An 11,712-nucleotide genomic window follows, 5' to 3' on the forward strand; every position below is an offset into this window, starting at 1 on the left:
AAATAGAATCAAAAAGGCGATCGAGTGGCTTATAAATGGAAGGCCAATGATTTCTAAAGAGAACATTTTTTTGTTCATAGAGAAAGCCAAAAGTCACTCATGATAACAAAGCAAAAAGATCAGAAAGCATATTATTCAAATCCACTTTCACTCAACTTTTATATAGAAATAAAAACCAAAAAACAATTTTTTAAAACAAGTCAACCAACCCCTTTTGAAGAGATTTGAACTTTTTCTCTCCAAGTCACAACTAAAGAATTTTACATCCTAGAGAGGAACGCTCCAACAAAAGATAAAAGAAAATGGAGAACAAAGTTTGTTGATCATATTGTCTTAACTAACTAACTAAGCACTACAGTACCAAGATTTGTGTGACATAGATATCAATATTTCAACTCAACTTCAAAACTTAAGCTATTTGCAAGAAAACAGCCAAAAAACTGTTGGGTTTTTCAAGCACCCTGCAGATGGAGGAATGAAAAAATCATCCCACAAAATAAAACCGATCAATGGGTATATCATAAGAGAAGAGAAGATAGATTGAGCTCATCAAAGAAGAACAAGGTTGGAGCTTATGAAACATATGTTAATTCAAGTCAGTGACCAAGTTAGAGTGTAGATAATTTTCATGTGTTTACACAAGAAAAAAAATGGAAGAAGAGTGAAAAGGAGAGAACTTATTACTGAGTTTTTTTGAATTTAAGATCGGTGCCTCTGAATCTTCTTCTCCAGCTCTTCCTTACGGGCTCCAACCACTGTATCCACTACCTTCCCTCTCCTCAGCAACACAAATGTTGGCATCGCTTGAACTCCAAAATCTTGTGCTACATCCTGATTCAACAAACCAGTGCGTTAAATTGTTAGTCTTTGGATTAGATTCTGACTAGGTATATATTTTAGGCTCCAGTGTTCGGAGGATTTTTGTTTTCAATTTAGTCCTTGTTGTTCAAAAAACTTTTACTTTAGTCCCTTGTGTTATAATATTTTTCAATTATAACCTTTCTATCGGTGCTTGATATCATATTTAGTGACTTGGAGAAATCTAGGTCCAACTGAGTGAGGATAAACTTACCTGATATCAAATTCAGTGAGTGCAGAAATCTAGGGTCAATGCTAAAATTGGTCATAATAAACTTACATGACATCATACTATACAAATCTAGGGAAAAAATTGGATCACTTGACCGAGCCCCACTCCAAATTTCTAAGAAATTGGCAGAAATCTCAACAATGGACCGATGATAAACTTACACAGTGTCATATGATGAGTGAGTTGGCAGAAATCTGGAGAAGGAATTTGCCAAAGTTTCTTATTCCTCCAAAATTTTTAAGAAATTGGCAGAAATTTAAACTTTTCTGGACTAATTTCTCTGCTACATTCCTACCAACTTATATGGTTAAAACTTAATATCAGTCAATTCTAACCTAAGAAAAAGTATATTTCAAAATTTTCAAATAATTGGAGTTCAAAACCTGATACAGAACCAAGGGGACTCAAAATTGGGAGAAAGAAGAAGCCATACAGATAACTCATCGACATCAATTTTGACGAACTCGACATCGGTGTATTTGTTGGCCATGGCGTTGAAGGACGGCTCCATGAGCCTACAGGGTCCACACCAAGTCGCGGAGAAATCAATCACCATCTATCCTCGCACAGTTCATAAAATTCAACGAATAAAGAACAATCAGATCACCGATCGAACTGAAAACAGTAACCCTAGAAAAAATTCCCTTCAGTGAATCACATGCAATTGGAAAAAGTAAAATTGACACTTACGAGCTTGGAGGAATCCTGCGCAGAATTGAAGTGGAGTTGCCATCTGGCGGAAGAGTGGAAAGACAGCACCGACGATGGTTCCGACGACGCAGCATCGTCGCTCGCCGCCGGGGGGCCGTACAAGCTTGATAGAAAAGCTCCGATCTTCGATAGAAAAGCTCCCATTCTTTGTTTCTCTCTCTCTCTCTCTCTCTCTCTCTCTCTCTCTCTCTCTCGCCCAAGAAAATGGAGTTTCAAATGCAAATGGGCCATGGCTTTTATCCTCGTGGCCCATCAACTAAATAAAATAGTAATAATTAGTTCAAAGACCTTTTTTTTTGGTCTATTATCAAAATATCTATCAGGTTCATTTTGCAATTTGGTTCGTTTTAGTTTTTATACTCTCAAAACGTTTATTTTGTCTCTATACTTTTAAAAAGTGATCATTTTGGTCTATATTTATAGAACTTTATACACGATGAAAACCTTTTAAATACAAATTCATTGTTAAATTTTAAGAAATTTAGTAAGTGATGTCTCATGCTAAATTTTTTGTAAAAATAAATGAAATAAAAATGAAAATGAAGAGACAAAAAATAGTCACTTTTTAAAAGTACAAGGACCAAAACGAAAGTACAATGGCTAAAATGAACAGAAATTGAAGGTAAACAACTAAAATAGGCGTTATAGAAATATAGAATTTAAAATCGAAAGGATGTACCAAGAGAAAATTGAAAATGGAAACAAAGACGACACCCATCTAGACGAAAATGAGATTCTAAATGGAAGATGTGCAACTTATTTTCATATTGTCACACAAAGCTATAGAAGTGAAAGCCATTTTACTTATACTACAGCATGAGCTAAGTTTAAATATTTGAATTAGGAAGAATTGCATTGAAGTAAAAGTTTAGCCAAGATCCATGACTTTAATGAGAGGAATCACAAAACAATGTGTAATTAATAGTTATCGAACACACGATTCAAAATACTATTTTTTAGCAAGTTATTGACGTCAAGCCACAAACGTTGTTCATAACCAATGCAATTAGTGAACGTAATGAAAGACAAGGACTCAAATTATCTATCGTTCTGAATATGGTTGCATTGATATGACCATCTTAATTTTACTCCACACTCTTGACCTCTGTAAATAAGAGAAGTCAACAAGTCGGAGTTTGGAGTGGAGATATTTGAATTTTGAGTTGCATATCCTTTGACGAGCAAGTCAACTACTTAATCCCGGGAACGTATCGTACTTCCACTTCATACCTGTTTGGAGAAGGGAATACTCTGGACACGTGGAAGACCCCTATTGGTGCTCCAAGATGACTCATGAATCATGCCCAGCTCGGAAGGCCGAGATGGCCGCCACCAACGCCGACAAATGCCAAGTGTGAGGGCCGAGGTGAGCCTGGCCCAAGTCCGACCCACCGGGGAGCTCGGTATGGGCCGAGATGCGCAACTGTCTGCGGCGTGATTATCGGGCGTAACCGTCGGTCCCGAGATTACCGGATGTAACCGACGGTCCCAAGATTACCGAATGTAACAGTCGCTAGATTAGCGGGACCACCACCCATAAGTAGGGGACCTCACTCCCCGATCAGGTACGATGATTTCTGGCTTCGAACTAGACTTGGAATCCGACCTATACTGACTTGATCGTCGGAGTGCTCACCTTTTTGTGCAGGTCCGCCCAAGTGGTCAGGTCGGTCCGAAGGCCGGGTTCGAGCTACAACCAGGAACACACTGTTGTGCACATCTTTGCATAAACATTTGGCGCCGTCTGTGGGGAGCGACTGACAATCTAAGTCATCCCAATTCCTTTAAACCAACACGCGAGCGAACATGGTTCAACCAGCGAATTCGACCAATACGACGGATCGAAGGACTCTAGCTGCCAGCGATGCCCACCAGAGGGAGGTCGGAGCAGCGGCGGTAGAGGGGCAAGGTCACGACGGCCTAGCAGCGGAACCCCTCCGCAGGTCGGCACGAATCACCGCGCCTGCCCTACCGCATGCACACCCGAGGACGTCCAAGGCCACCCGTGGTCGAGGTGGGACCTCTAAGAAGGGCGCCCGGGGTCCAGCCCCGGCTCCAACAAGCGAGAATTTTGATGCGCTCTAGAGAGAGATGGAGGCAATGCGCACACAAATGCGCTCCATGGAGGCAATGTATAACGAAATGGTGCTAGCTGCAGGCGCAGGGTCCCGATCTGAAAATCGGGCGACGCGCATGGACGTACGCGAGCAAAGGGGTTCCCACCTCGGCCCAGCCGAGGAGGAACGTCCCGAAGACAACGAGAGTGAGGGGTACACTCGCCAGAGGGGAGACCTCCGCGAGCATCTCAACAGAAAGAGAGGCTCATCTCTCCGAAAAGGGCAGTCGCCGTCCCGCTCCCACAGGAGCTCCAACCAGCAGGCTGAATCCTCTCACAACCCCGCAGGGATAATCACAAGGGAGGAGTTCGACCAGCTGAGGGGGGAGCTCGATGCTCAAGTGGAGGCCTTAAAGGCCAAATGTGAGCAGAAAGACGATTCACTGAACGATGGCGACTTGGGAGAATCGCCTTTCACCTCGGACGTTTTGGAAGCACCAATCCCTCCGAAGTTCAAAGCTCCTACCGTGAAGCCTTATGACGGGATGAAGGACCCCAAGGACTATGTTGAGGTCTTTGAAGGCCTCATGGACTTCCAAGCGGCATCAGACGCCATCAAATGCCACGCCTTTCAGATCGCGCTTACCGGCAGCGCGCGATTGTGGTACCGGAGACTGCCAGCCAGGTCGATCTCGACCTACTCTCAGCTGAGAAGGGAGTTCCTCGCCCAGTTCTCTTCTCGGCACTATGACAAAAAGACAGCGACTCATCTCGCCACCATCAGGCAGAAGGAGGGTGAGACGCTGCGGGAGTATGTCACCAGATTCTAGGAGGAGCAGTTGAAGGTCGCACACTGCTCCGATGACTCGGCCATGTGCTATTTCCTCACCGGTCTAGCCGATGAGGCCCTCATGGTGAAACTTGGAGAGGAGGCCCCGGCCACCTTCGCCGAGGTGCTCCAGAAGGCGAAGAAAGTCATCGATGGACAGGAGCTCCTCCGAACCAAAACCGGCCGACCTGAACGAAAGATCAGCCGGGGCAGAAGTGGAAAAGATGAAAGGGTAGATCCCAAGTCCAAGGACAAAAGATCCTTCTCCAGCGGCCGAGCTGAGTATCGAAGGGCGGAGAACGGACCTACCAGGAGCCGACCTTACGAGCGCTTCACCCCAACCACGATTCCAATTTCCGAGATCCTAACGAACATCGAGGATTCTGGAATGGAAAAACTACTCAAGCGTCCGGAGAAACTTCGGGGAGCCCCGGAGAGGCGTAGCAAGGACAAGTATTGCCGCTTCCATCGGGAGCACGGCCACAACACGTCGGACTGCTGGGAATTGAAGCGCCAAATTGAAGATCTAATTCAAGACGGCTACTTCAAGAAGTTTGTGGGAAAACCCGGGACCAGCTCAGCAGAGAAAAAGGAGGAGCGAAAGCGTTCAAGGACGCCACCTCGGCGCACCGACCGACCTGCGGTCATCAATACCATTTTTGGAGGGCCAAGCGGGGGTCAATCCGGACATAAAAGAAAGTAGTTAGCCCGTGCAGCCAGGCGCGAGGTGTGCATAGTCGGGGAGCAGGGGCCGACCTGTCCAATCACCTTCGACGGAGCAGACTTGAAGGAGGTCCACCTGCCCCACAATGATGCCCTTGTGATTGCTCCCTTGATTGATCATGTGGTGATCAGGAGAGTGCTGGTAGACGGGGGCGCATCCGCTAACATCCTGTCCTTACCGACCTACCTCGCCTTGGGCTGGACGAGGTCGCAGTTGAAGAGAAGCCCGACGCCGCTGGCTGGGTTCTCTGGAGAATCGGTCATCCCAGAGGGTTGCATCGACTTGCCGGTCACGCTGGGGCAGGACCAAACTCGGGTCACTCAAATGGCCGAGTTCGTGGTAGTTGACGGTAGATCGGCCTATAATGCCATCTTTGGGAGACCCATCATCCACTCATTTCGGGCCATTCCCTAAACACTTCATCAAATTTTGAAGTATCCCACCCCCAATGGCGTGGGCACAGTCCGAGGGGAACAGACCGCTTCGAGGGAGTGCTATGCCGCCGCACTCAAAGGCCCATCGGTCTGTGCCCTCGAAACTCTCAGGGATGGGACGCTCGAGTTCGAGGCCGACCTCCCGAGGAAGGAGTTTGCCGCGCCCACTGAGGAGCTCGAGCTTGTTCCTCTGCTTAGTCCCGAGAAGCAGGTAAGCATAGGAACCAAGCTGGGGGCCACCGACAGAGAGGAGCTAATCCACTTCCTCAGATCCAACTCGGACGTCTTTGCGTGGTCCCATGAGGACATGCTTGGCATTGACCCGCGAATTATGACTCATCGCCTCAGCATAGATCCATCATTCCGACCTGTGAAACAAAAGAGAAGACCTATAAACAAGGAGAGGAGTGATGTAATTGTTGAGGAAGTTAACAAGCTTTTGAAAGCTGAATACATAAGAGAAATTTTGTATCCCGAGTGGCTCTCCAATGTTGTATTAGTTAAAAAATCTAACGGCAAGTGGAGAATGTGCGTAGATTTTACGAATTTAAATAAGGCATGCCCGAAAGATTGCTTCCCACTGCCGAAGATCGATCAGCTCGTGGACGCCACAGCCGGGCACGAACTGCTCACTTTCATGGACGCCTACTCTGGGTACAACCAAATCAAGATGCATGTCCCAGATGAAGGTCATACCGCTTTCATAACAGACCAAGGTCTGTACTGCTACAAGGTCATGCCCTTCGGGTTAAAGAACGCAGGAGCGACCTACCAGAGAATGGTGAACAAAATGTTCGCCAAGCAGATCGGCCGGAATATGGAAGTGTATGTGGACGACATGCTTGTCAAGAGCAAGCAGTCTAAGTCGCATCTCTCCGACCTGGCCGAAGCCTTCGAGGTTCTGAGGACATATCAAATGAAGCTCAACCCTGCTAAGTGTACCTTTGGAGTCTCCTCGGGAAAATTCCTTGGCTTCATGGTAAACAACCGGGGAATCGAGGCGAACCCCGAAAAGATTAAAGCCGTTATCGAGATGGAGGCACCTAAAACGCTGAAACAGCTTCAGTGCCTCAATGGCAGGATTGCGGCCCTGAACCGGTTTGTTTCAAGGTCAACGGACAAGTGCCTCCCTTTCTTCAAGGTCTTACGAAAGAAAGGGCCGTTTGAATGGACGGCGGAGTGCGAGCAAGCGTTTCAGCAATTGAAGAACTACCTCTGTTCGGCACCCTTGCTTGCCAAGCCTATGTCGGGGGACAAGCTCCAATTGTACCTAGCAGTGTCTGACAGTGCCGTCAGCTCGGCCCTAATCAGGTAAGAGGAAGCGCGGCAAAACCCGGTCTACTACACAAGCAAGGCTATGACCGAAGCCGAGACTAGATACCCTCAGATGGAGAAGTTGGCTCTCGCTTTGGTCACCTCGGCCCGACGACTTAGACCATACTTCCAAGCCCATACGGTGGTGGTGCTCACTAACTCGCCTCTTAAAAGCATCTTCCACAAGCCGGAAGCTTCCGGACGCCTAATGAAGTGGGCAATAGAGCTAAGTGAGTACGACATCCAGTTCGAACCCAGAACTGCGTTGAAAGGGCAAGCAGCGGCAGATTTCATAGCCGAGCTCACACCACCTTCCGAGCTGAGCGGGTTCGACCTGCCTTGGATAGTCTATGTCGACGGATCCTCCAATGAGAAGGGGTGCGGAGCCGAGGTCCTCTTGCTCGGACCAGGGGGTGAACGATTTGAGTATGCCTTGCGGTTCAGCTTCCGGACTTCTAACAACGAGGCTGAGTATGAAGCATTTATTGCCGGCCGTCGTTCAAGCATTGGGGGCCTCTTGTGTTAAGGTCTTCAGTGACTCCCAGCTGGTTGTGAGCCAGATCAAGGACGAATACCAAGCCAAAGACACCTGAATGGAGAAGTATTTGGGCAAGGTCAGATCATACCTCGCCCAGTTTCAAACCTACGAAGTAAGCCGGATTCCGCAGGCAAAAAATTCTAATGCTGACGCCTTGGCCAAGTTAGCATCGGCGTACGAGACCGACCTGGCCAGGTCGGTCCCCGTCGAGATCCTAGATAATCCCTCGATCTTAGAGCCAGATCTGATGGATATCGGCGCTCCAGAACCCTCATGGATGGACCCGATCGCGGACTTCATTAGGGGCAACTCACCACAAGACCCCAAGGAGCGCAGAAAGTTGGCAAGACGGGCAGCTCGGTTCGTGGTCCGAGATGGGGCATTGTACCGACGTGGCTTTTCCCTGCCTCTGTTGAGATGCCTAACCCCTGAAGAGGGCCTGTACGTCCTCAGAGAGATCCACGAAGGAGTGTGCGGCAATCACTCAGGCGCCCGGTCGCTGTCAGCCAAAGTGATCCGACAAGGATACTATTGGCCGACCCTCAGCCAGGACGCCAAGAAGTTCGTTAGAACTTGCGACAATTGCCAACGCTACGGAACCATAATCCACCAACCTCCCGAGCTGCTCACCCCCATCTCGGCCCCGTGGCCATTCGCGCAGTGGGGGGTAGATATCATTGGTCCTTTCCCTTTGGGCAAGGGCCAGACCAAGTTCGCTGTGGTTGCTGTGGATTACTTCACCAAGTGGGCCGAGGCCGAAGCGCTCTCCCACATAACGGAATCCAGGGTCACGTCCTTCGTATGGACGAATATCATATGTCGCTTTGGTATACCACAGGCCATAGTGACAGACAATGGGAAGCAGTTTGACAACGCCAAGTTCAAAGACTTTTGCAGCAAACTTGGCATAAGTCATCTCAGCTCGTCCCCCGCACATCCGCAAGCAAATGGGCAGGTGGAGGCGGTCAACAAGATCATCAAGCGAGGCATTAAACTTAGACTGGACTCCAAGAAAGGCAGGTGGCCCGAGGAGCTACCAGAAGTTCTATGGTCGTACCGGACCACCCAACGGGGGTCGACGGGTGAGACCCCGTTCTCCCTGGCCTTTGGCTCCGAAGCTGTAGTCCCGGTTGAGATCGGCATGCCATCTGACAGAGTAGAGCATTACGAGCCTTCGACAAATGAGGAAGAGTTGCTCCTCAACCTCGACTTGTTGGAAGAAAGAAGAGCAATGGCCTAGCTACGCCTGGCGGAATATCAGGGCAGGATGGCCACACATTACAATGCCCACGTTCGACCTCGGGCCTTTCAGGTCGGACATCTGGTCTTAAGGAGGGTCCAAACGCATGTGGGTGCCCTTGATCCGGCCTGGGACGGCCCATTTGAGATCAAGGGCATAGTCCGACCTGGGACGTATGTATTGGCCAATCTGAAAGGAGATGTCCTCGCGCACCCGTGGAACGCGGAACACCTGAAGCGTTATTATCCTTGAAATGCCAAAAGGGTTTTCAATGAATTTGTAACGACTGTTCCAAAAGCATTATGATCGGAATAAATGTGATGATTTAATTTCATGCTTCCGAGTTCGACCAGAAATTAAATGGGGGCCACGGACTCCCACGCGATCGCATTCCAGCAGTTGGTTCAAATTCAATCCTTCGAAGCCTAAGGATACGAGGAACGATATGAAGAATAGCTACGGATTTTAGCCTTTTTACCTTTTTAAGTTAAGGGTGAAATGTTAAAAATCCAGAGTTGGTGCAATGTGTTGAACATTAAGAGATTCAAACTCAAACTTTCAAATTATTTTAATTAAAGGCGCGACCTCAAAAGTAAAGAGGTGCGAGATGACATTAGCTGCAGTTCAAAGGAAAAGCAAAGAAAAGAGGTCACTAACAACAAAGTAGAAGCGAATGGGAGTCTCTTTATTGAATGAAGAGCAGAGCCAAGGCTTATAGACCTTGCAGCTCTGCCCTGACACTTACAAACAAAAAGAAAAGGGAGGGAGAACAGCGAAGAGCCTCGTGAAGGGTGGTCGCCTAAGAGCCTGCTGGGGGAGCGCCCTCCTGAATGGAGTCGACCTGGTCCTCTTCGGGATCGGAGTAGTCAGAGTCCAGATCCCTGACATACTGATCCACCAACGCTTGGGGGCCAGGGGTGCCGCTAGGCCCAGACGCCCACTTCTCGGCATACCTCCTTTTCAGACCACTGAAATCGATCTGAAGGTCGGGCATGTCGGAAGCAATGCCCTTCATGAGGAACTTGAAGCCCGCGTCAGAAAAGTCTTTGGCAAATCCATCGAAGTCAGGATGTTGCCTAAACGATTCCTCCAGCAGGACTCCATTGCTGAGGCGCTCCTTCGCCGTCTCCAGCTCGGCAGTCGCATGCTCCAACTCCTTATCCTTCGCTTCGAGCGCCTGGAGCATGTCGTCCTTCTCCTTCAGAAGCTGGAACTTCTCCCTCTCCAAGCCCCTGGTGATGGCGTGGGCAGCTCGGAGTTGAGCCTTGCGCCTGTCCTCCTCCTTCTTCAGTAGCTCGGCCTGAGACTCCACCTCGGCCTTCAAAGTCTCCACCTCGGAGTGAGCCTTCAGCAGCTCATCCTTCATGGTGGAGGAAGCAGCCTCCAAGGCAGCGGAGAATTCCTCTTTCTCCCTCGCTGCCAAAGCTTCCCTTCCATCCAGCTCGGCCTTTATAACCAGAGCCGATTGAATGGAAGCAACAAACGCCTGAGAAATGGTACAAGGAAAAAGTTAGATCGAACTACCTGTTGGGCGAAATCAAGCAAAAAATGGGGCACTAGTCTTACCTCAGCGGCGTAGTCAATGGTCCTCTGCAGAACGGACCCAGGGGCGCTCACAAATTTGGACGCCCTCCTTAGGCAGCGGTCCAAACTCGCAGCTGAGATGCGGGTCACCTGCTCCCTCACCCCGAGACTTGACGGCTCAATTTTGAACCGCGCCGTCACATCGGACGTCCCGCCCATCCTGGCCGCAGGATCGTCCACCCGATCAGCCCAACCTGCAGGCAAAACCCTGCAAGCTTCGACCTCCGAGGGAGAGATCACCTTCTTTTTCTTCCTTCTTCGCTTTAGAGGGGCTTCCTCCCTCGCCTCCTCGCCTCCTCGCCCAAAGGCGGGGCGTCCGCCGCCTCGGTCTGGGCGTCCACCGCCTCGGTCTGATCTCTAGGGCGCTTCTCCCTCGAGGGACCCCCAGAAGACTCCAGCTCGATCACCGGGGCTGGATCTTCCGAGGCAGGCCCTACCACGGCAGGGGTGGGAGGTTTCGAACTCTGGGCAGCCTCAAGAGCATGGGCTCGGCCCTTAGACTTGCGCTTCACGCCGCTTGCAAATCCGCAAACCATGGCTACAAGATAAAAACAAGGGTCAACACAAGGTTAGAGGAAAAAGGGGGAAGGCAAATTCGGCATACCAAGTTCAGAGTTCCGCCTTGAGGATTCGATGGGACGAACTGCAGGGTTGTAATCTAGCAGCCCGGACTCAAGCAGCAGTTCGTCAGTCACCAGGGTTCCGACCTTCCTACCCCTCGGAAAGCGCTCCTTGTAGTATTTCAGAGTATCGAAGGAGGCCTGCGTAAGCTAGAGGACTGGTCGGATTGAAACTGCACGAAGACAAAATTCGAGTTAGACCTGAATGACAAGAAAATTACGAAAAGTAAGAACTACTCCGTACCTAGGTTCCCAAACCTAGTGGGGATGTCAAAGAAGGAACGACCTGACTCGTCCTTTGCGAGCCATTCCCCCGAAGCGTAGAACCACTTCCTCACCCATCCCTTGATGGAGGTCGGCCCCTTAACTATACCGCCTGCGCCTTTCCTTGCGCACATATAGAACCGACCAGGCTTCTTAGCTATCCTTTTCGCCTCGAAGCACGCGAGGAGCTGGTCTACGTCCAACAGCTCGACCTTCTCACTATCCCGAGCTCGAAGCCAAAAGAGGATGGCCAAAGCGAAAATGACACCCCACCCATTGGGGGCCACTTGAGCCGGAGCCAACCCAGT

At 49.4% G+C, this 11,712-nt stretch overlaps 1 protein-coding gene across 1 annotated transcript; it reads right to left on the reverse strand.

Annotated features, from left to right (window-relative positions):
- Positions 1–516: 516 nt before the first annotated feature.
- Positions 517–2,017, reverse strand: TRX2 (thioredoxin 2). Its single transcript, XM_022301968.2, has 3 exons — positions 1,781–2,017; positions 1,524–1,646; positions 517–831 (listed from the first exon to the last, which is right to left on the reverse strand). The coding sequence occupies exons 1-3, from the start codon at positions 1,943–1,945 to the stop codon at positions 700–702; spliced, it is 420 nt and encodes a 139-aa protein (XP_022157660.1). The 5' UTR covers positions 1,946–2,017; the 3' UTR covers positions 517–699.
- Between the last annotated feature and the right edge of the window lie 9,695 nt (positions 2,018–11,712).

This window comes from Momordica charantia, assembly GCF_013281855.1.
Source record: "Momordica charantia cultivar OHB3-1 chromosome 8 unlocalized genomic scaffold, Mcharantia_2.0 BLBB01000008.1, whole genome shotgun sequence".
Lineage (NCBI taxonomy): Eukaryota > Viridiplantae > Streptophyta > Magnoliopsida > Cucurbitales > Cucurbitaceae > Momordica > Momordica charantia.

What these genes read in the sequence shown, in the direction of transcription:
- TRX2 (XM_022301968.2), bottom strand. Translation starts at nt 1,945, where the DNA reads ATGGGAGCTTTTCTATCGAAGATCGGAGCTTTTCTATCAAGCTTGTAC. An exon ending in CGCAGGATTCCTCCAAGCTC is followed by an intron (nt 1,647 to 1,780) that starts GTAAGTGTCAAT and finishes GTGCGAGGATAG; the next exon opens with ATGGTGATTGATTTCTCCGC. An exon ending in TTGATGTCGATGAGTTATCT is followed by an intron (nt 832 to 1,523) that starts GTATGGCTTCTT and finishes TTGTTGAATCAG; the next exon opens with GATGTAGCACAAGATTTTGG.